The sequence below is a fragment of the Ochlerotatus camptorhynchus genome, unplaced genomic scaffold (assembly GCF_037179485.1).
Source record: "Ochlerotatus camptorhynchus isolate MF236.1 unplaced genomic scaffold, CSIRO-AGI_Acam_v1.1 ptg000153l, whole genome shotgun sequence".
In the NCBI taxonomy this organism is placed as follows: Eukaryota; Metazoa; Arthropoda; class Insecta; order Diptera; family Culicidae; genus Ochlerotatus; species Ochlerotatus camptorhynchus.
In genome coordinates this window covers 277,095-300,938 of record NW_027040643.1, presented here as the reverse complement: position 1 = coordinate 300,938, position 23,844 = coordinate 277,095, and the positions used below count along the sequence as shown (strand labels likewise).

The window sequence follows — 23,844 nt, the reverse complement described above, 5'->3', positions numbered from 1 at the left end:
CTTATATGAGTATTTTAGGTAAATAAACTAACAAACTCTTTGTTAACTTGCCGCACTGTATCGACAGCATCACCCACGACAGGTACCCCTCCTCCTCCTCCAGCAACCGACGATATGAACTCCGCTATGACCTTCATCATCATTTGAAACCTCTCACCTGGATTCCAGTTGGTTGCCTACAAAACAAACGAAAACTTTCAATTCACTTCAAAGATCCTCCCCCATTGCCAACCACAACTCACCACTGAGTCTATGGCATCGTTTAGATTGAACACCACAGTCGGTTTATTAGACGATCCTCCCTCGCCCGGATCGCTCTGCACGGAATCCGCCGAAGATACCCAATCGAACAGTCCACCCTGCCCGAAGAATCCCAGCGGACCTCCGTGAGGTCGTTGAGGCTTGTATCCTCCCGTACAGGGATAACCTCCGACAGCATCGTAGAATACGTTATTGAACACAGCTCCCCCACTGGAAGTTCCCGTATCGTAAGAAGCTCCCGTATCGGATGCCACCCCGTGACCGTTGTAGTTATTTGATGGGGAGTAGTAATTCACATCGGCCAGCACCAAATTCAGCGGAGGAATCAAAGTTTTTGGATCGATTCGATTCCCATTCGAATCACGACCCGTTCGGAGTCGATTGAAGAGATCATATGGAATGCACGGCTGACCGGGCCTTCGTCGTTTGAATTTGTACTTGTGCTTGACGCGATTTTCACCAAATAGGTTACCGAATCCACCAAACTTGTTATTGTTGGTGAACAGCAGATTGTTGAACGTAACTGGTTTGCTACCGGAAGTGCTGCTGCTGCTGAAGTCTTCTGCAGCATTCGGAGGATCAACACCATCCTCTGCATCTCCATCGTCATCGTAATCATCTTCCGGTTCTGCTTCTATCGGTTCGTCATTTTTCGCCGGCGGAAGTCTATTGTAGTTAGCATTTGGATATCGATTGAACGTTTGCTTGGTTGAACCAATGGTGACATAAGGTCGGAAGGTGGTCGTTGTTCTTCGGTAATCGTCTTCTTCGTGTTCGTACACGTTGTATCGGCTGTAGATATCCAGACGTTTGTCCTGACTGTAACCGCCTCGGATGCTACGACCTTCAGGTTCGGGATGCTGCCCAGAGCGAGAGCTGCCGTTGCGGTCGCCATTCGTTTGAGTGCCGTCCGGGAAAGTGAACGGTCTTGCATGGGTTATTTGGCATAGTACACTTAGTAGAATAATTTGTATCTGAAAAGTAACAAGACAATATCAAAATATGAAGAACGCAAATTTGATTTATTTACGTGATAATTCTGATGTCATAAGATAGCTAACTTAAGAGCGGTGTTCGTAAAATCATCTCATTCATTGAGCCTCTCTGAGAGAATAAACTCCCTTGCGAATCTGGCAAACAAAACTCACGCATGAGATTCTCATGCGTATTTTCACGCACTCACACGCACCACGCTAAAAATTCATTCCAGCCTAAAATTAAAATAAAACGCTAAAACGTCAATTAGCAGCATGCCCATGCATGTTGTATAAGTTTTCCATCCATTGATGCAAAACAACAGTAATAACAATTAATAACGCCAACATTTAAAGCAATACATTTTTCAACCTGAAACTCATCGATGATTTTTGCACAGTTGAATTTTGCTAGGCTTAGACATAGGCGAATAAACACGTGATGAGATTTGAAACAAAATGGTGAGTTGACAACCTGGAAGGAGCGGAATACCTAGCCCTGGTCCTCACAAGTTCCTACTTCACGACTCCGCGAGTCACATGACAACAAAAGACTACCAGCTGAAACATGGACACAGCTGGGTGGCGTAGCTTGAGCAATGTTGCCAGTCCGGCAATAGCAAAGTGAAGAGGTGCGACGCGAACACTGGCGCGTTAACCATAGTACGGTGATAAAGGAAATGCTTCACCAAACCCGAGCGTCTGTTGTCTTTAAGACCTTGGCAACTTTCCAGAATGGTCTGGAGCGGTCGTCCAGATTCGGGACATGCCGCCCGAAACTTTCGTTCCGGAGTGAGACCATTCTGGAAGCAATCTCCTTGTTCAGATCGGCCATTTCACGTTTCCTAGCTTGATCTCCAGTCCTTTGAAGCTGGCGTCTACGAACATTTCTCAGGCGCATTAAGAGTTGGGTGTGGGAATCAATGGCAATAAACTTACCCCTCACAGGAACTCGTCGGACGCACGCCTCGTCAGCCACGGTTATGGCTTGGTGGAGTCCCTCCAACGCTCGGTCGATGTCCTCCACGGAGTCAAGCGGCGGGTTGTCGATGATGTGCCTGTCTACCACGCGTCAAAACTGGGCCCAGTTTACGCGATGGTAGTCCTTGCGCAGGCTTGGAGCAGGAGCCACATTGCAGCCCAGTTCAGCCACCACCGGTTGGTGGTCGGAGCTGAGTTCGTTCAAGGCTACCGGCTTGGACAAGCCGATATTTGTCAGAAACAGGTCTAGCGTTGATGGGTTGCCCGCCGGTGAGATAAATGTTGGCTCATCCGAAAACCAAACATGGGACAGAGTGTGGTATTTTATTCCTTTCTTGACGACGCCCGCAACACCACCCCTCCTGGAGCTGGTGCGATCAAGCCGGATAATGTTGTGGTCAGGCAACCAGAAGCTGTCGCCGGACTTTAGATGGGTCTCGGTTAGAAGGCCCACGTCGATGCTGTGCTTGCGGAGGAAGTCGGCAAGCTCAATCTTTTTTGCTCTTACAGAGCAAGCATTCCAGGTGACGATAATTAGCGGTTTAGACGCCATACTGGATGATGAACTTACCGAGCACTTGGATCTGTTCGGGCTTATTGCTGCACTTACGAAGAGCACCGGACATGTTGACGAAGATTTCCATCAGTTCATCCGCTGAGAACAGATCGGGGTTGTTGTTTTGCGCTGTTGGTTGTCTCCAGAGTCCAGGAGGGGATGGAGAGCTTTGGCCAGCAGAATCACCGGAAGTTGCTTGAGCTGAATGCACCCGCGAATTCACTTGCCTTTGCTGAGGAGCACGAAGAGGCGGGAAATCCTCCGTCCGAAATGCCGGGACTTTGTCCTTATTGCGTCCTGGTTGGTTGTTAGTTGCCGCCTGTTTTCGGATGCGTTTGAAGTCCTCGCGTTTGGAGCACTGTCTGTCGGAACCTTGATTAGCACCACCACAGTTAGCGCATTTTAACGCCACGGCTCCATCCGCAGGGCAGTGGGAAGTGGCGTGTTTTTGAGCGCAGTTGCTACAGCGTGGCTTGATGTTGCAGTTGCGAGTACCGTGTCCAAAGTTCAGACATCGTTAGCACTGGGTCACATTGCGATGGCCTCCACGGTATGGTTCCCATCGTACGATTATGGAGTAGATTGAGCGGATAGCCTGCAGCGCATTCAGCGTCACCGTTCCCTTCTGGAAGTGCACCAGGAAAAGACAATCCGGGTACGTCTTCACGTTTTCGTCTCTCCTCATCATCCGAAATACAGCGATTGGGGCCAGCTTGTACCGGTCCTTGAGTTCTTCTTCGATCGCCTTGGGATCAACATCCGGTAGACCCCTGATGACTACCTTGAAAGGCTTTTCACCGGGGATGTCGTGCGTGAAGTATTCCGCATTGGAATCCTTCAGGAATTTGACTGCGATTTCGTATTCCGCTTTCGTCCGGAGCATCACCTTAGTGCCGATCCTGCTGATCTTGTACTCAGCTGCGATGCCCAGCGATGCGAAATCGCCAATGAGCGTCTTGAGTGGCACTACCTTCACCACCAGTGGAGGAAGCTTAATTTTCGGAGAGGTATTTGTTGTATTTGGGAGGGGGGGGGGTGTGGGGGTTTAGGAGAGGTTGTTGAGGGGGAGAGAGATTGTTGTGAAGGGGGGAGGGGGAGAGATTGTCGTGAAGGGGGGAGGGGGAGAGGTTGTTGTGAAAGGGGGAGGAGGTTAACATACATTACTTTTCCTCATTGTCACGCCGTGATCCACCTTTAGCCCCTGACCTAGTCCTGCTTGATGCAGGACCTAGTGCCGCGCCGTCCGAAGCGGTACTGAGCAGAGGCTTTTTTTTTTGACTTTAAATGATCTTTATTTCTTGTGTTTGTGTGGTTTACATGTATGAATTTTTCAAGTGACACAGATGCGTCTTTTCAACTTTAGTACAGTGAGATTTTAATTATTATTTACAGTTTCTAGTCCTATCAGGCCTATTTTCTAAAGTATGACCACCTTGGTGGGATTGGTTTGATTTGAATTGGAAAAAGGAGTCTACTTATAACTACTATTTACAACTACAACTAACCTACAACTACTATATACACCTAACCTACTATATACAAATTGCTTATCAAAGCATGTTCTGATAAATTACATTTTTGTGCAAATTTAGTCTTAATTTCGTTAATTTTGGAATCTATTTTGGCAATGCCTGCCTCTTCATGTAAATTTGTTATTCTAGTGTCGAAAGGACGATCAAGAACCATCCTCAGCACTCTATTCTGAGCGACCTGAGTTTTGTTCCTGTGAGTCTGTGCACATGATTCCCACACCGGAGCTGCGTAGAGGATCGCAGGTGCTATGATTTGTTTGTAGACGGCCAGTTTGTTCACCCTTGAGAGGCGGGATCTGCGGCAAATCAGCGGATACAGACATCTAGCCACGGCAGAACATTTGATTACGGTTTTCTCCACATGCGAGCGGAATAGGAGCTTTTCGTCAAACAACATCCCGAGATAGGTTACTTCGGCGGACCACTCAACCCTTGTGCCATCCATAATTACAGTACAAGATGGAGCCGGTTTCAGTTTGGGCGATTGCCGATGGAGGAACATGATCGCTTGTGTTTTGGAGGCATTGATTTTGATTTTCCACGTGGTGGCATAATCAGCAAAGGCGTTAAGGCATCGTTGAAGTTTGTTCGTTATTTCGCGAGGCATCCTTCCTTTGAAGGCTATTGCGGTATCATCTGCGAACAGGAAGAACACGCAACCGTCACCGAGAAGAGGAATGTCGGAAGTATAAATGCTGTAAAGCAAGGGGCCTAGCAAACTCCCTTGCGGGACTCCTGCTGGGATGGAAAACGTGTCTGAAAGACAACCATTCAACGATACCTTAAACGACCTTTGCTGGAGGTAGTTACGGGTGATTTTAACCAGATGTAATGGGAAGTTGAAGTTACAAAGCTTGTACACAAGTCCGTCATGCCAAACATTGTCAAACGCCTTTTCAACGTCTAACAAGGCCATGGCTGTGGACTTGGATACAGCTTTGTTACTTCGGATGTTATTCATCACCCGTACTAGCTGATGATTGGTGGAGTGCCCCTTTCTGAACCCAAACTGTTCCGGAAGGAGAATGTTATTTTCCTCGACAAACTTGATCAAACGATTGAGAATGAGTTTCTCGAACAATTTGCTCAGCACTGAAAGGAGGCTGATTGGTCTGTAGCTTGAAGGCAATGTTGGATGTATACCGGGTTTGCGGATTGGTATGATTTTTGCTACTTTCCAGATGCTTGGAAAGTAGTGCAGTTCCAAACATCTGTTGAAGATAGCGGTTAGAAGAGACTGCACTTTCATGCTGAGTCTCTTCAAGATCAAGTTGAATATACCGTCAAACACGGGAGCCTTCATGTTCTTGGTGCATTTCAGCGCTGAGCAAATTTGTTGTACTGTAATCATATCCGCCGGAGGCACGACACAAGGGGAGGCATCTAGGTTTTGAACGCATTGCGCAACCTGATATTCGAGCGGACTTTGGATATTCGAGCCAAGCAAATGCGATGAAGCGACATGCTTGCCGATCGCATTTGCTTTCTCCTGTGGGGTGATTAAAAGCCGATCGTCATCATTTTCGACTCTGAGAGGTGGAATGGGTTTGGGACGAGTTTTCAAGACCTTGGCTACCTTCCAGAATGGTCTGGAGCGGTCGTCCAGATTCTGGACAACACGCCCGAAACTTTCATTTCGGAGTGAGTCCATTCTGAAAGCAATCTGTCTGTTCAGATCAGCCATTTCACGTATTTTGCCCAGATCTCCAGTCCTCTGAAACTGGCGTCTACGAACATTTCTCAGGCGAATCAAAAGTTGGGTGTGGGAATCAATGCCAATAAACTTACCCCTCACAGGAACTCGTCGGACGCACGCCTCGTCAGCCACGGTTATGGCTTGGTGGAGTCCCTCCAACGCTCGATCGATGTCCTCCACGGTGTCAAGCGGCGGGTTGTCGATGATGTGCCTGTCTACCACGCGTCCAAACTGGGCCCAGTTAACGCGATGGTAGTCCAGGCTTGAAGCAGGAGCCACGTTGCAGCCCAGTTCAGCCACCACCGGTTGGTGGTCGGAGCTGAGTTCGTTCAAGGCTACCCGGATAATGTTGTGGTCAGGCAACCAGAAGGGGTGCACGACGTTAGGCATACGGTCGTTAGGCATACGGACGTTAGGCATAATGTACGATAGGCATAATGGACGTTGGGCATAAAGGACGTTAGGCATAATGGACGTTAGGCATAATCTACCGGATGAATTCCAGAAGGATGATAATGGAGACCGTCTATTGATTGCTGACTTCGGTGACAATAATGAAAGAGCCTTAATTTTTGGAACTCATGAACGACGTCTTGGACAGGCAAAGTATTGGGTTACAGATGGTACGTTTGCCACAGTTCCTTGTTTGTTTCGGCAACTCGTCACTGTTCATGGAAGTATCTCTCCCTCACATCAGCAGACGGTTCCGCTAGTTTTCATTCTGATGACAACAAAATCAGAATCGTTGTATCGAAAAGTATGGCAGGAAATCCTGGAAGCAGCAGGTATGTTTTTTGTTATTGAATAAAAAACCACAGAATTAACCATTATTGATTTCATGAGCTGTTCTTTGGCATCATATTTTATTCAACCTTGGCTGTTTTTTGTTATTGTATGAAAAATCACAGAATTCACCATTCTTTATTTCATGAGCTGTTCTTTGAGGAAAACCTTTTCTTCTTTGACTTTTGCAATATGTGTGTAAGAATATATTACAACAATTGTGTGATTTTTTTATTTCTAGATGCGATTGATTTCAAGATATAGTTCAAAACTAAGCTGAGTTTTCATTGTAAGATTACTTAACCACTATCGCTACTAATCATGGATCTAAGTAAATATGTAGATACGTCACTTATGATATGATAAATAATGGATTCCAAACTGTGCTTATTAAGTAAACTATGTTTGTTTAACTTGTATCATTTTTTATTCAACGCTAAGCCTAATTTAAGCATTGTTTACAGGTTTCTAGAGTTGCACAGCAGCAAGAAATGTTATGCCTATCATCCATTATGCCTAACGTATATTATGCCTAACGTCCATTATGCCTAATGACTTTATGCCTTACGTCCATTATGCCTAACGTCCGTATGCCTAACGTATTTATGCCTAATGGGGTACACTCAACCAGAAGCTGTCGCCGGACTTTAGATGGGTCTCGGTTAGAAGGCCCACGTCGATGCTGTGCTTGCGGAGGAAGTCGGCAAGCTCAATCTTTTTTGCTCTTACAGAGCAAGCATTCCAGGTGACGATAGTTAGCGGTTTAGACGCCATACTGGATGATGAACTTACCGAGCACTTGGATCTGTTCGGGCTTATTGCGGCACTTACGAAGAGCACTGGACATGTTGACGAAAATTTCCATCAGTTCATCCGCTGAGAACAGATCGGGGTTGTTGTTTTGCCCTGTTGGTTGTCTCCAGAATCCAGGGGGGATGGAGAGCTTTGGCCAGCAGAATCACCGGAAGCTTCTTGAGGGGGGGGCGGGTTGCACCCGCGAATTCGCTTGCCTTTGCTGGGGAGCACGAAGAGGCGGAAAATTCTCCGTTCTGAATGCTGGGGTTTTGTCCTTCTTGCGTCCTGGTTGATTGTTGCTTGACGCCTGCTTTCGGATGCGTTTGAAGTCCTCGCGTTTGGAGCACTGTCTGTCAGAACCTTGATGTGCACCACCACAGTTAGCGCATTTTATCGCCACGGCTCCATCCGCAGGGCAGTTGGAAGTGGCGTGTTCTTGAGCGCAGTTGCTGCAGCGTGGCTTGATGTTGCAGTTGCGGGTACCGTGTCCAAAATTGAGGCACCTCTGACACTGCGTTACGTCACGATGACCGCCACGGTATGGCTCCCACCGTACGATGATGGAGTAGATCGATCGGATGGCTTGTAGCGCATTGATCGTCACCGTCCCTTTCTGGAAGTGCACCAGGAAAAGACAATCCGGGTACGTCTTCACGTTTTCATCTCTCCTTGTACCGGTTGATTTCGGCTTCGACCATCTTGGGGTCGAAGTTTGGTAGACCCCTGATGACTACCTTGAAGAGCTTCTCACCGGGGATGTCGTGCGTGAAGAATTCTGCCTTGGTATCCTTCAGATATTTCACGGCTACTTCGTACTCCCCTTTCGTTCGAAGCATCACCTTGGTGCCGATCCTGCCAAGCTTAAACTCAGCTGCAACGCCCAGCGATGAAAGATCGCCAATCAGCGTGTTGAGTGGGACTTGCTTCACCACCAGTGGAGGAAGCTTCATTTTTGCTGCACTCGGGCTGGCAGCAGTGTCGTTGTCGACGGCGTCGCCGAAATCACCAATGACGCTGACGTTCGTCGCGGTGGCATCGTCCCGTCCACTCGCACCATCGGACTGGCCTTGATTTTTCTTCTTTTTCTTAGACCGCTTCACCATGGCTGAGGTGGGATTCCCTACATCGGTGGGAAGAGTAGCGTACCTATTCGAAATAGGTACACTCAAGCTACCCTCACCGCTGTCCTTCTTCTCCGTTTTCTCTCGGAGCCTGCTCCGGGAGCGCTGTCTTCCCATCACACGAAGCGACCGACACTACTGACGACGCGATTAAACTGCGAATGTTTGGAACAAACTAGAAACTTTAGAACAACTCGACAGAGCGAGCAAAGACCGAACTGTACTGCTTGACGTTCAAGCAGAGAATGATTCCACGAACAACACGAGCAGTTCGATGCTGAAACTGTAATGATGTTGAGCAGAGGCATGAGAGCAGCGCTGATTTATATCTTTTCAGGTTCAAGCATAATGATGTGCAACCAAGTGGTATTCGTTTATGATGACTGGGTTTGGGAAAAAGGCTTATTTCATGAAATCAGTGATAAAATTATCATTTGTACATTTTCAAAAGTTTAATTACAGAAAAATTGGAAAAATATTTATTTCAACAGGTTTCCTATCGATTGGCGTATTTGGATTTTAATTTCATCTATAAATGGCAAAGTTACAGGCGTTCAAAACCTTACACTCCTTCACCACACATTATTTTTGATTTGCACCCCAGTATAGTCGACAAAGACGTAGTTCTACGTCAAAAAAGGTACAGTATCAGCACCTCCCCTACCAGTGTCTCCTCGAGATCGTCAAGTCGACGATGACAGGAGCACATAACAATAGCTGCAATTTCCAAACCTACGACTAGATGCTTCCATTCAGATAGCAACTTGAGTGCGGTACAATCGATAGAAATGTTTCAGACACATCGTCGGTACATGAGCAGATCGGTGATCATCTTTTTTTGTCAGTGGTTAGGGGGAGGGGATACCCCTCACCATCCCTCTCCAACTGGGGAGTTTGGTAAAGAGAGATGATCAACCCGATTCGTTCCTTCTTCAAAGTTGTCCTTGCTCGCTTTCTACTCTCTATATACAATTTTCACACTGCCGTACTCTAACGGAACCAACAACTCTATACTTCCATCTACTCATCCCAAGTAACAAAATGAATTTTATGGTACACTTGAAGAAGTATTCAAGACAAGTTCTATAAAACTGAACATAAAACTAATTATTCTACAAAGCTACTCTAAAACAGCCATAAAACCATCATAAGACGAAGGAGGCCCATACTAAAGAAGGTTCTCAAGACTAGTTTTTAAGGTTCGCTTAAAACTTGACATTCCTATCGATACATGCTTATATTGGCATTCAAGATCTCTTTAAACCTCTGATAAAACTACGACAAGTTGTCATTGTGTTATGTTTTTCTCTTCAAGAGTGCTTCCAGTACGTGATAAGTTTGTTTCACAGGTTCCAGTTTTTGCTAGATAGGTAGCTTGTTTCTTGATGGAAAATCTGTTCGAGTTATAAATTCTTCGATTATTTGTTATTCCTTTACCTATAACGATGTGAATAAAAATTGGTCATGGAGATATTAACAAAGACGATCATTTTCGAGCTTGTAGTTCAGCGATTTTCCATGCTGTATTTATTTTACCGTCGTTAAGCAATACAAAAGTTCGAAAAATCTAACGCGCCTCGACGATATTGCTTAAATATTGATTTATTTAAAAATAATAATTTTATTGGCAAAGTGATAAATTTGAAACAGGCAGATTTTTTATGATTTTGAAAGGGATTTTACAGATTCCTTTGTCAAATCCAGAACCTTATTTGGAACGGTAATAATCAGTTGACATAACTGAAATCGAATGATTATTATTGTCATTTATGTGTCAATGGCTACATTCCGAGAATGTCAAAAGCAATCGCCATCATTTTCAATGGTTTGAAATAAACCCCTAACAAGATTCTGTTAAGACTAATCTTTCTTGCACAGAACTATGGAGGAGCGTGATAAGTTCAATTAACCTTGTTGTTTTCTTGAATAAGATCAGTTGGGCTTGAATACAATTAGTGATTGATATTCAAGACAGATAAGTTTTATGTAAGATCGCCAATAGTTCAGTGCTTCTATCACAAACATTGCAAATGTTAACGTTCAAATGAAAAGATCTAATAATCAATTGTTGTTGCTAATTCCAACTCCATCTTGATTTTATTAATTATTCTAAACAACACAACTTATGTAGAACTGTACAATGAAAACATCGCGATGTAATTAAATGTTTTATAAAGTATTGAGAAGTAAAGTGATTTGCAATGAATAATTTAATTTGGAATATTTCTTATACCCCCTAGAACCTTTTGGTATGTAAATTGCAGTAGACTAGAAAATAGCTCGTCATCGAGTTTGTCATTTGAGCATCGGAAGGATTGTTCTCCGGCTTTGTTTCCTTGTGTCTTTGTATACCTATTCGCACCTGTTCGTCTTGTTTTGAAGTCGATGCTTGCTGAGATGAAGGCATGTTAATATATTGGATAGGTTTTACTCAATTTCCGTTTGTAAGATCCACTATTTTTCATTTTTTTTCCACCTGTTGGCGGCCATTAGTTTTGACAGTTTGTTTATGTATTTTAGGAAAGTCTTTCTCAAGAGTTTTTACTCTTGGTTAAAACCTTTTTGTTTTAAGAAAGTTTTATGCCAGCATTCTCAAAATACATTAAATTTATAGAAGAATGCCATAAAACTTTTTCAAAACCGTTCTCAAGTTTTATGAAAGCTTAAAAAGAAGGCTTGATAGGGAGTTGAAGTGTCTCTTAAAACTGTTCATAAGGTCAATCACACATACAAAAGATGGAGTTTTATGGAGGCTTCTACAAGTATTCTTGAAGCACTCTTCAGAAATATCAATGATATGAGACTAAGTTTACTTGAAAAAAGCCATGGTAAAACCACATAGACTCAGCCATGCTTTGATAAAACCACCATAAAACATGGTTAAAACCAATTAACATTTGGATTGTTACTTGGGATATATCGTATAAATGACCACTTTAAGTGAAACTTATAAGCTATAGCATATTCAACTATGTAGAATCTTAGATATTATGTTAATAACAATATATATCTCCCCTGATGTAATGTACAAAGCTCTCTGGAGAGGCACATTTTGTCGGGATATCGAAAAACTTTGTATTGAGCATGTAGATGATTCGAAGATCTTATTGTGTCTCATATATGCTCTTTTTGATTTCATGTTGTATGTTTGGGATCTACGAGCATTTTTGGATACATATCTTTGGATAACATCTTAGATAACAAGGTCTCAACTTCTGAATAATTTGGATGTCGTACACCCAACAGGGAAATGTAAGATTATATTACAGATATGAAAAGTATGCGGGATTTGCAATATTTCACGACATGAACAGATTTCTGTAATGTGGTCGCCGGAAGGTTTTTAAAAAAATTCGTAATTTTTCTGCTAACTTATTTTTTTAACAAAGTTTGTTTCTTCAAAAACATTGCGTCTAGAAATTCATCTCGTGAAGTTTGTTATACAAAAAAAATGCAATCTGAAAAAAACCTTGCTTGTACGCTGCACTGGAACAAAAACCTCACCAAAATAAGAAAACAAGATTTTCTTGATTTTTCATGCTTCTATATTTTTTTAATATATTTCAATATATGCAGCTTAAAGTTACAACAAAATAAAAACGTTATATTTTGTTTACAAATTTTGAGACGTGTTCAAAAACTGAAGTAATTCGAAGCTTCTTGTTTTCCAAAAAGTAACCATGTAATAGTTACGCCTACCAGATATAAACAATTTGATCAAGAGACAAGTGATATAATAAAATGGGTACTTTGGGCTCTTTTCTAACAAGTTATGAGATAAAAACCTTTAAATTTGAATAATGTCTTATTTTTTCAACGATATAAAAAAAAAATTATTTTTTATGTTTTTTTGTGCTGTTTCAGACTTGAAAAAGTTGTAGAATCTTGCACGATCAGATCATATAATTTATGGACGAATGAAAGTTTACGTTATTATGAACACATTGGCATTAGAATCTCGTCCGGAGTCGTCCGGATTGGCGATTGCGAGCCATTTGAAAATGGCATGTTTTGCATCATTTCGTGGCAAAATTTTATCCCTTTATAAGGTCATACTTCCAGAAAACTTCCATAACACAACGGTTTTCTGCAGATACCTATGACAAACTTACCGAGTACTACTTCTGTCGTCCTTTAATCTTTTACATTAATTGTGGTACTAGATTAAAATTACACTTCAGTAAACTACTCCCGGTTTGATACCCATGGCCAGCATAATTTTACTAATGTCGCTAATCTTTTAAATCTAGTACCTCAATTGATGTACTAGCATAACGGAGTGTAACGCTAGAAAAACCATGTGTCATTAGTTTATTTTTATAATTTGTGCGTGTAGCAAAAGTAAGGTTCCTTTGCCTTGTAATTCAATGTTTATCACAGACCGTTTTCCCCATAAAGTATTTCACTTTTCAGGTAGATACTGGAAATTTTGAAAATTAGCGAGTACCATTTGGTTGTAATACTCTCTCATACACACACACACACACACACACACACACACACACACACACACACACACACACACACACACACACACACACACACACACACACACACACACACACACACACACACACATTTACCCATTCGATTTTACATACACTTAGGTTCGTTAAAGCTAAACTAGCAGAGCGTCATAGCTGGCGATAACGAATGAAAATAAAGCAGAATATGTGCACGGTAATCGCAGTGGGACTACTCAATAAATGAGTAAAATTTTACTCATAAATGAGTAAAAGTTATTCTACTTTGGGTCTAAAATAAAAAAATGGGTAAAATTTGTAAAGCTTCCCTCGGAAATGCATAACTTTTAGTCAATATTGCGTGCTTTATAGTCTGATGATCGAAACAATCGTTATGAACAATGAAATCGCAAGCTATGTTATTAAAACTTTCGTTATATTTTTTTTTTTATTTGACCCATTCCACGTGACGTTACAATGGTATTGATCAATTTTTATGAGCTTTTGCATTGTAACTGATAAAAAAACTAAAGGAAACCCCAAATCTTTTTGCAGATTTGGAAAGTACGTTGAATTTCCTGTAAGAATTGTTCAAAAGTTTCTGATATGAGTAACCAACCCAAGTAGCATTTTAAGTTTTATAAAATACTACAAAACTACTAATAGCCGGCGCCGGTGGTGTTGTGGTGCTACTAATGTAAGCTACTAATAGCCGGCATCGGTGATTGGCACTAGATTGCGGAACAGAGACCGACGTTAAATAAAGGACAGAAAAAATACAAAGCTACTATAAAGCAACATCCATAAAAACCTGGTCAAGACTGCTTTGCCATTGATGCATCCACCAAAACCTCATTGTTGCTAGAATCTGTCTAGTTAGCCCACCCTGGAGAAGGTTCTGAAGGGTATATTTTCGAAGCTCTTTAAGACTGATTTACTGCAAAATGGTTGTACGATAAACGCATTGAGATCCATTTCAAAACCGTATTTAAGCTACAATAAAAGGTATTTGGCAACAATTAAAACCATTATCCGAGCCATTTACCCTAACTGCTTGCTAGGTTCACTAGAAAAACAACAATCAAGATAAAAAAGGATTTATAAATACCATCCGATCTTATCAAAAAACAAAACAAAAAAACTGATCGTATAACAATCCTGCCAAATTTCCAAAATTATAAATTAGTTCTCATGAAGTGGCCTAGTTTTAGGTGCCATATAAAATTTGATGCGAAGTGTACGTGAAAACATTGAAAACTAGAGTCCGCCCACGGAAAACATCGATTTTACAAATTATTTTACATTAAGAAAAAGAAAATCTCTTAAATAAAGAAAAAAAAAAAAAAAAAAAAAACATTAAGAAAAAATATATTCTTCAGACCGATCATTAAGCTTAGCCAAGATTTTTGTTTCTCATAATTTTTGCATTCTAAATATTTTCTCATTACTAAATTAACAAAAATAAAGTTATTTCCAAGGAAATATAGATTCATTCCGTCTCGCACGCTGAGCCGGTCAAGTCGCATCGGTCTCGTTGTACGACACTAGTTTTTGAGTTTTTGAGTTTTTCCCCACGCGAGGGTTTTTTCTCGCCAAAGTTAGTTGGCATAGTGTTAAGACAACTAGTGCGCGAGTGAGGAAGCCGTTAATCATACGCCGAGCGCTTTGATTACGGTCCAGCTTTAACATCAACATCTGTAAAATCATCACCACTATCGGCCCATTGATAGCAACAACGAAAGCACGTTAAATTGCCTACCGAGGCAAAAGAGGCATACCAGCTGCAAGGCTATCGACCCAACAGCCGTTGGGGAATACAATAGCATCGCACCAGTCATCTGCCGCCTCAGTGCAATAGGTATACCGTGTCGCTTTGTTTTCACCAGTATCGCATCTCCCCGCATGGTCCAGTATTAGATTAGGCTGGGTCATAATTAGGGTGATCCAAAATCTTGTAAATAGTATATATCTATAATTTTTTTTTTTTTTCTCTTGATTTTTTTTTCTCGTACTATTTTTAAGTAGAGTATAGTTAGGGTGATCCAATTTTTTTTTCTCAGTATATATATATATTTTTTTTCTATTTTTTTTTTCTTGGTTTTTTTTTTTGTTTCTTTCATATTACTCTTTAGTAGAGTAAAACTATATCATTTTTTTTTTTTTTTTTTTTGTTTATTTTTGCATTTTTGTTTTTCTATTTTTGATATTATTTGAAATTACTGTAATTATTTGTAAAATATTTACCAAAAACATCATTGCGGTGATATTTAACCGCAATGGATGAAAATGATAAAGGCGGGGGATGGTCGCTTTCCATCTCAGACGACGAAACTCTTGATTCCACCTCACACGAAAGTCTCGAGGAAGTTGTGGAAATGGAAACCCTTGACGTTCCAGTTGACTCGCTCTCCAGCAAAAATACTGGAGCATATCCCAAGAAAAGATATCGCCCACAACCCTCTCCCCCACCATCTCCTCCTCGTCCACCTGCACCCCCCACACCATTGCCCCCGAAAACCTCTGCGCTCCCCCGCCTAAAGGCTTACCCAGAAGCCTCGAAAGGCCCATGGGTTGTTTTTTTCCGGCCCAAACAAAAACCTTTGAACATTCCGAGGATCTCTAAGGATCTAACAACACATTTTTCGGCCGTTACCGATATTTTCAAGGTAACACCAATAAAACTGCGCGTTACCGTTGATGACCGGAAGCAGGCTAACCAAATTGTTGCGTGCGAGCTTTTTTCATTGGAATACCGAGTCTACATACCCAGTAGTGAGGTAGAAATTGAAGGAGTGGTCACCGAAGCGAGTTTGACTTGTGATGATTTCTTGGATCCCGATTCCTTCGGAATCTTTAAAAACCGTGCCCTGCCGAAGGTGAAGATATTGGACTGCCTTCAAATGCAGTCAGTATTCGTAGTAGGCTCCAAAAAAACGTATTCCTTGTCAAACTCGTTTCGTGTGACCTTTTCGGGTTCAGCGTTACCTCACTACGTCGCTATTGGCAAGGTTCGGCTGCCTGTACGTCTGTTTGTACCTCGGGTAATGAACTGCTCGAAATGTAAACAACTTGGTCATACATCGGACTACTGCTCGAACAAACCACGCTGCGATCAGTGTGGCGAGCAACATCAAGAGGGCCCTTGCGGTGCTCCTCCAAAATGCGTGTACTGCAAGGAAAGCCTGCATACCCTGACTGACTGCCCGAGGTACAAACAGCAGGGAGAAAAACTTAAGCGGTCTCTGCAAGCTCGCTCCAAGAGAACACTAGCAGAACTCTTGAAGAATACCGCTTCATCTTCCCAGACCACACCAAAAAACAGTAACACGTTTTCCATTTTGCCAGTTGATGATCTAGACTCTGACTCAGAGGGCGGTGAGGGTAGTCCGTTTGTCTTTAAAGGCAATACGAGAAAACGAGCAAAAAAACACACCACCGAAAAGCCTCGTAAGGCCACTCGTACGGACCACCCTCCCACCTTGGAAAAATCAAGAGGTAACGGAAATGCACCGAAACCCATTCCACCGGGTTTTCAACCTTGTAATTATGACAAGAACTTTCCGTCACTTCCAGGATCATCTAAAACCCCAGATGTCCCAGTTTTTCGGCCAGAAAAGCAGCTGAATAATCAGCAAGAACATGCCCCCATGTTCACGTTTTCTGGTATTGTGGATAGCTTCTTCAGTATATTCAATATCTCTGACTCAACGAGGAGCATTATTAATTTAGTGCTGCCAATGGTGAAAAATCTTTTGAAGCAACTAGCTTCTAGGTGGTCCTTCCTTGCATCGATCATATCCTTTGATGGATAATTCTCCGAATGAGGTCGGGGATATGATCTCTGTTCTTCAGTGGAACTGTAGAAGTCTTATGCCAAAACTTGACACATTTAAATTTTTAGTTAACAACTCACTTTCTGATGCATTTGCCCTTTGTGAAACATGGCTCTCTTCAGACAACGATCTTGCTTTCCACGATTTCAACATTATACGCCTTGACCGCGCAGATTCGTATGGAGGGGTGCTTCTGGGGATCAACAAGCTCCATTCCTTCTATAGAATCGATCTGCCTTCGGTGACAGGCATTGAAGTTGTTGCATGTCAGGTTAATATTCGAGGTAAATGCCTCAGTATTGCCTCAGTATATCTTCCACCGAAAACCGCGATCTCTCGTCAAAGTTTCGCGGATATCTGCACGGCTATGCCGGAGCCACGGTTGATCTTGGGAGATTTTAACTCTCACGGTACAGGCTGGGGGGAACTGTACGACGACAACCGCTCAACCTTGATATACGACATGTGCGACTTCTTCAAAATGACAATTCTGAACACCGGGGAAGCAACACGAGTAGCCAAACCTCCAGCAAAAATAAGCAGATTAGACCTCTCACTTTGTTCGAGTTCACTATCGTTGGATTGCTCGTGGAAAGTAATTCAAGATCCCTACGGTAGTGACCATTTGCCAATCAAAATTTCTATTACCAATGGTTCATCTTCTACTCGCTCGGTCGACATCGCGTACGATCTTACGAAAAACATTGACTGGCGAAAATTCGCGTCCGCGGTTCTTGATGCCAGTCAATCGGTTGACGTACTTCCTCCGCTGGACGAGTACTCCTTTCTCGCGCGTGTCATCATCGATTGTGCGCTGCGAGCACAGACGAAACGTGTTCCGGGTGTTTCCGTCCGCAAGCGACCTCCCACCCCGTGGTGGGATAAGGATTGCACCAACGCGAACAGCGAGAAGTCCGCCGCGTTTAAACGCTTCCGCAAACACGGTAAGGTCGGGGATTTCGAGCGGTACACCGACCTTGAGAAAATCTTTAAGGACTTAATTAAAGCAAAAAAACGCGGATACTGGCGTCGGTTCGTCGATGGTTTGTCGCGAGAGACTTCCATGAGAACACTCTGGAATGTCGGCAGGAGAATGCGAAACGCGTCATCACCGATTAATGAAGACAAGGAGTACTCGGACAGATGGATTTTCAGCTTCGCGCGGAAAGTTTGCCCGGATTCGGTACCGGTTCAAACCAACGTTCGTGATCGTCCGTCGGGTAATAACGAAGTAGATTCCCCGTTTTCGATGGTGGAATTCTCACTTGCTCTCCTTTCATGTAACAACTCAGCTCCAGGAATGGATAGAATCAAGTTCAACTTGCTCAAAAATCTCCCAGACGTCACGAAGAGACGCTTGTTGAACTTATTCAATCAATTTTTGGAGCACAACATTGTTCCGGATGATTGGAGGGAAGTAAGAGTTATCGCCATTCGAAAACCCGGTAAACCCGCGTCGGATTATAACTCGTACCGTCCCATCGCGATGCTGTCCTGTATACGGAAATTGTTGGAGAAAATGATTCTTTTTCGTCTAGACAAATGGGTCGAGTCGAATGGTTTACTTTCAGATACGCAATTTGGATTTCGGAGAGGCAAAGGAACGAGCGACTGTCTTGCGTTGCTTTCAACTGAAATTCAACTGGCCTATGCGCAAAAACAGCAAATGGGTTCAGTTTTCTTGGACATTAAGGGGGCTTTTGATTCTGTTTGTATCGATGTCCTTTCGGATAAACTCCACGATAGTGGGCTTTCACCAATTATGAACAACTATTTGAGCAACTTGTTGTCTGAGAAATATATGAGCTTTTCTCATGGAAACTCGACAACTTCACGAATTAGTTACATGGGTCTCCCCCAGGGCTCATGTTTAAGCCCCCTTCTTTATAATTTTTATGTAAAAGACATTGATGGTTGTCTTGATGAAAATTGCTCGCTTAGGCAGCTTGCAGATGACGGGGTTGTGTCCGTTATAGGGCCAAGTGCACCGGACCTGCAAGGACCATTGCAAGATACCTTAGACAATTTGTCTACTTGGGCTATGAAGCTGGGTATCGAATTCTCTCCGGAGAAAACTGAGTTGGTTGTTTTTTCTAGGAAGCATCATCCTGCACAGTTACAGCTTCAACTAAAGGGTAGAACAATCACTCAAAGTATATCTTTCAAGTATTTAGGTGTCTGGTTCGATTCCAAAAGCACGTGGGGAAAACATATTGCGTATGTGAAACAAAAATGCCAACAAAGAATCAATTTTCTTCGTACAATTACCGGAACTTGGTGGGGAGCACACCCGGAAGATCTGATCAGGTTGTATCGAACAACCATCTTGTCGGTTCTAGAGTACGGTAGCTTCTGTTTTCAATCCGCGGCGAAAACACATATCCTGAAGCTGCAACGGGTTCAATACCGTTGCCTCCGAATCGCGCTTGGCTGTATGCACTCGACGCATACGATGAGCCTCGAAGTACTCGCGGGTGTTCTCCCACTGACAGATCGTTTCGCGGAACTGTCCTTCCGGTTTCTTATCCGTTGTGAAGTAATGAACCCATTGGTAATAGAAAATTTTGAGAAGCTGCTCGACAGAAATCCTCAAACAAGATTCATGAGTCTCTATTACGAGTACATGACGCTGGAGATTGGCCCTTCTTCATTCAATTCCTCTCGTGTTTGCCTCCAAGACTTTTATAGTTCCTCTGTAAATTTTGATCTGACCATGTTGCAAGAAATCCGTGGAATACCAGATCACCATCGGTCGATGGTTGTTCCCTTAATTTTTGCAAACAAGTACCACCATGTTAGTAACAATAAGAGTTTTTTCACAGATGGGTCAACTATAAACGCTTCCACTGGATTTGGAGTATTCAACGAATTTCATAGCGCCTCATATCAACTGCAAAAACCCTGTTCCGTATACGTTGCGGAACTAGCAGCCATATTTTACGCAGTAGAGCAAATTGCCTCACTACCATCTGATCACTATTTTATTTTTACTGATAGCCTTAGCTCGTTGGAGGCTATTCGATCAATGAGGCCGATGAAACACTCCTCGTATTTCCTGACCGAAATCCGAGCTAAATTGAGTACTTTATCTAACTGCTCCTATACTATCACCTTAGTTTGGGTCCCATCTCATTGCTCAATTCCGGGTAATGAGAAAGCGGACTTGCTAGCTAAGGTGGGCGCTATGGAAGGCGATATTTTTGATCGACAAATCGCCTTTGCGGAATTTTTTTCAATTACCCGTCAGCACGTCCTCACCAACTGGCAACAAAAATGGAATGAGAGTGATCTGGGAAGATGGTTACATTCTATTCTCCCACAGGTGTCGAACAAGCCATGGTTCAAAGGATTGGACATGAGCCGTGACTTTATACGTGTCATGTCAAGGCTCATGTCCAATCACTACTCGTTAGACTCGCATTTCTTCCGAATCGGGCTCGCAGGCAGCAATTTGTGCGCATGTGGTAGTGGCTATCACGATATCGACCACGTACTTTGGTCATGCACCCTACATTGTGTTGCTAGATCCGAGTTATCCGCATCCCTCAGGGCCCGAGGAAAACAACCTATGCGGCCCGTTAGAGACATCTTGGCGAGCCGAGATCTCGATTATTTTAATTTAATTTATGTGTTTTTAAAACGGATCGATCTGAGGATTTAGTAGTTAGTGTCATCTTGTGTTCTCTCAAGTTGCTAGGTCTCCATCGGTGTACCCCCATGTTTGTCTTTTTCTCCAGTATGTCGCTTAGTTCTAGATCAAGAGCACATTGCTCTAAAAAACCTTGTGTTCTCAATCCCTACCCTGCCACCCGTTTGTTACAATTTGTTACCCCTAACCTCGAGAAAGCCGCGAGTAATCGGCCCCCGCTTTACTAACGTTAGTTTTAAGTAATTTTGTACCCAAACGATGAATATCGGCTCCGCAAAGCTACGGCAAATGAGCCTGGAAAAATAAACGCATTATAAAAAAAAAAAAAAAAAGGAAATATAGATTGAAAATCGAAGATTGTAAAAAAACAAACAAAATAATTGTAATATGGCCGATGCATAAAAGTTGTTTTTCATGGGCCATTTGTGAAAAGGTTATATTGCTTTCAAAAAATCCTTAAAAAATTCATAAGGTTTTGAAATGGCTTTTATAAAAAAAACTTGTAGGCTGAATTGTATTTATCTTAAGCCATTTTGCTTGATCCTTACCCGTTCAGATCTATGGCAGCATTTATGGCGGCATTACAAAATGTTAAACGTCAAAGTTTGTTTAAATTTTGATAGTTGCGCTGTGCGATTCAGCGTTCTTCCAGGCGATTCTCTCCCGATGGCTTGGAAGCTGTTACTCAGAAAGTGTTCACAACATTTCGCATTTCGCACAGCTGTAACCTCGATCATTCCCGAAAAGATCGCCTTCTTCCGGATGGTTCTGGAAGTGCACCATCAAACGATACAGGAATTTACGGATGAATGATTTTTTTTTCCAAGTCATGACCCTTTCACCGAATAAAATTGCAGCTATGGATCGGAAACAAACTAGTGTCCGCTAACTGATAGTTTCAGTGGTTTGCTGTCGGTACTGACGCAAGTTATTCCAATCTTCATCTATTCGCAAGGTCTGGGGAAGGCTGGTCTGTTTTCAGACGTGCTGGTTTTTCTGAAGAACTAATTTTTACTGAAATCGACGTCCCTTCGGTCGTAAGCATCGCTTGAATTTTTCCTCCAACTTCGTTTATCTTTCGAGATATCCTTGTCATAAATTTGGTTTTTATTCACTATGAGGATCCATCCTTAAAGTTAAATTTGTAAACAGAGGAGATTTTATGATACACTTTTAAAAGCCTAAAAGGCAACAATATATGCCTTTTACTCTCATTTTAAACCTAATAGTTTTATGATTGCTTTGATAATGATAGAACAGGTTTATAGAGTATTTTATCAAGACATTAATCAAAAATTGCTAATGAAGTTTATGATTGATTTATAGAACAGTGTTATGGTGGGATTGAGAACTACTTTAAATTTAATTTTAAAACAAGACAGTTTTTGACTTCTCGCCAGACTGTAAAAGTTTTTTAAACCGGTAAAAAGGTGAACTATTAAGCAGGAACGTTTTATAATGTGAAATGCTGTATTTAAATTAAATGGATTATTCATTGCCATTATAAAACCATTATTAATCAGAGTGGATGCCAAATGATTGCAGAATTGTTACTTGGGAAGTTGAATGGTTGTAGTGGATTAGTGCGTTCGAAATCGTTCTGAACCACTCAAATAAGAAATTTTTAATCAATTATTGTAGAAAATTTATCACACTTTCCAAATCTGCAATCATATTTAGGGGTAAATGTTAAATTTTATCAGTTCTAGTATATATTATCTGTCATAAGAACAGGGAAATAGGTGCATACATGCTGGTAGAATGTTTCTATTAAATTTATTCTATGCAACATATGCAGAGGTTGTAATGAATCTAACCTTACATTGAATGTAAGAGAAATTTGTCTCGCGTGTAGGTCAACCCAAACAAATGTTTTTTTTTCGGATATTTTTCTGTTTTGTACTATTACTGTGTCCATATATTAATTTCCACCAGTGTATAATCAGCAAAATAGTCGACGTTTTAAAAGCTTCAATATGTCAGTGCAAACAGTGAAAAAAATTTTAGTAGATATAATTGAGCTTTTTTCAGCACATACAAATTTCAACTTTTGGCATTGAGATCCATTCTGTTTGAAAGCGATTGACTTAAAAAAATATCCACTACTATTCCATTGCGCAGGTTCAGATAAAGGTTTATTACTTATTTGCCTGGCAAACTTTACTTGTTCGGAAATATTATATTTTTTCAGCACACTTGTGATAACTTGACAGGTATTTTCCGAAAAACCGCACAAGAACTCATAGGCAAATACCCAGAACATATCACTAACCAATTTCGTTTCGCCCATTGCATGTAGAGTTTATTGAATGCTCGTTCTCACATAATCACAACCACCGCAACAACATTTCAGTCACTTTAACGAACGATCCACTCATTACGAGATTCGCGAGTAAACTGAATTTTGAATAACAAACAATCCAGTGCAAAAAACCTTTTTTCTGTCGAAACCACCCATTTCAGATAAATCGCCTCCGTGTGCCAGCGCGTCCCCTCTCCCAACAGCAACGAGACAGAGGACAAGAAAAAATAAACCTGACCAATTTACCCGGGGACATACTGATCCACTCACACATTTCACTAAGCAAAGAATAATCAACCGCTAACGAAAAATTCATTCATACATTTTACAACATTGGCCGATATGGACAAATTTACAGCCACAACGCTCCCCCACCGTGATGATGCGCGTTGACACCTATTCTCATTTCCAGCTGCTGCTGCTGTTGATGACTGATTAATCTGCTAGCCCAACAGACCCAGATTCGTCGTCATTCAGTAAACAAAGACCATTGTGCACTCAGTAGCAGCGAGAGGTTCGTCGTTTGCCGGACACCCAAAATCGCTGGCAAGTTCCTGTAAATGGTATTTGACCATCAGCCAGTCAGTGAGTGGTGAGGCAATCCAGAGTGTTTGCGAAATGTTTCACACAGTTGACCTACCAAGCGCCACTGCTGTTGACTGCTGTGGTTGATGCAAATTAGAATTAAACCAAATTAAAGCATGTGTCATTTGCTATCACGATCAGTTCAGTATAAAAATATCGAAATCATGATCTAAGACCCATCGACAGTGTTCACTAATCGAACCGCCCACGCCACAAGGTATGTCGCAATTTTCTACTCACTGAAACAGAAACCTGCTTCGCGACAGCGGCAAAACCTGCAGCAACACTCAATTCCTAAACAGAAAACTATGAC

General features: G+C 42.1%; 1 protein-coding gene across 1 annotated transcript; it reads right to left on the bottom strand.

Annotated features, from left to right (window-relative positions):
* On the bottom strand, positions 1-23,027 carry LOC135701291 (uncharacterized). Its single transcript, XM_065222030.1, has 3 exons — positions 22,917-23,027; positions 243-1,235; positions 1-176 (listed from the first exon to the last, which is right to left on the bottom strand). The coding sequence occupies exons 1-3, from the start codon at positions 22,932-22,934 to the stop codon at positions 15-17; spliced, it is 1,173 nt and encodes a 390-aa protein (XP_065078102.1). The 5' UTR covers positions 22,935-23,027; the 3' UTR covers positions 1-14.
* Between the last annotated feature and the right edge of the window lie 817 nt (positions 23,028-23,844).

Excerpts from the sequence above, each read along its gene's own strand:
- LOC135701291 (XM_065222030.1), bottom strand. Across the intron at positions 177-242 it reads ACGATGCCATAGACTCAGTG|GCAACCAACTGGAATCCAGG; the intron begins GTGAGTTGTGGT and ends TTTGTTTTGTAG.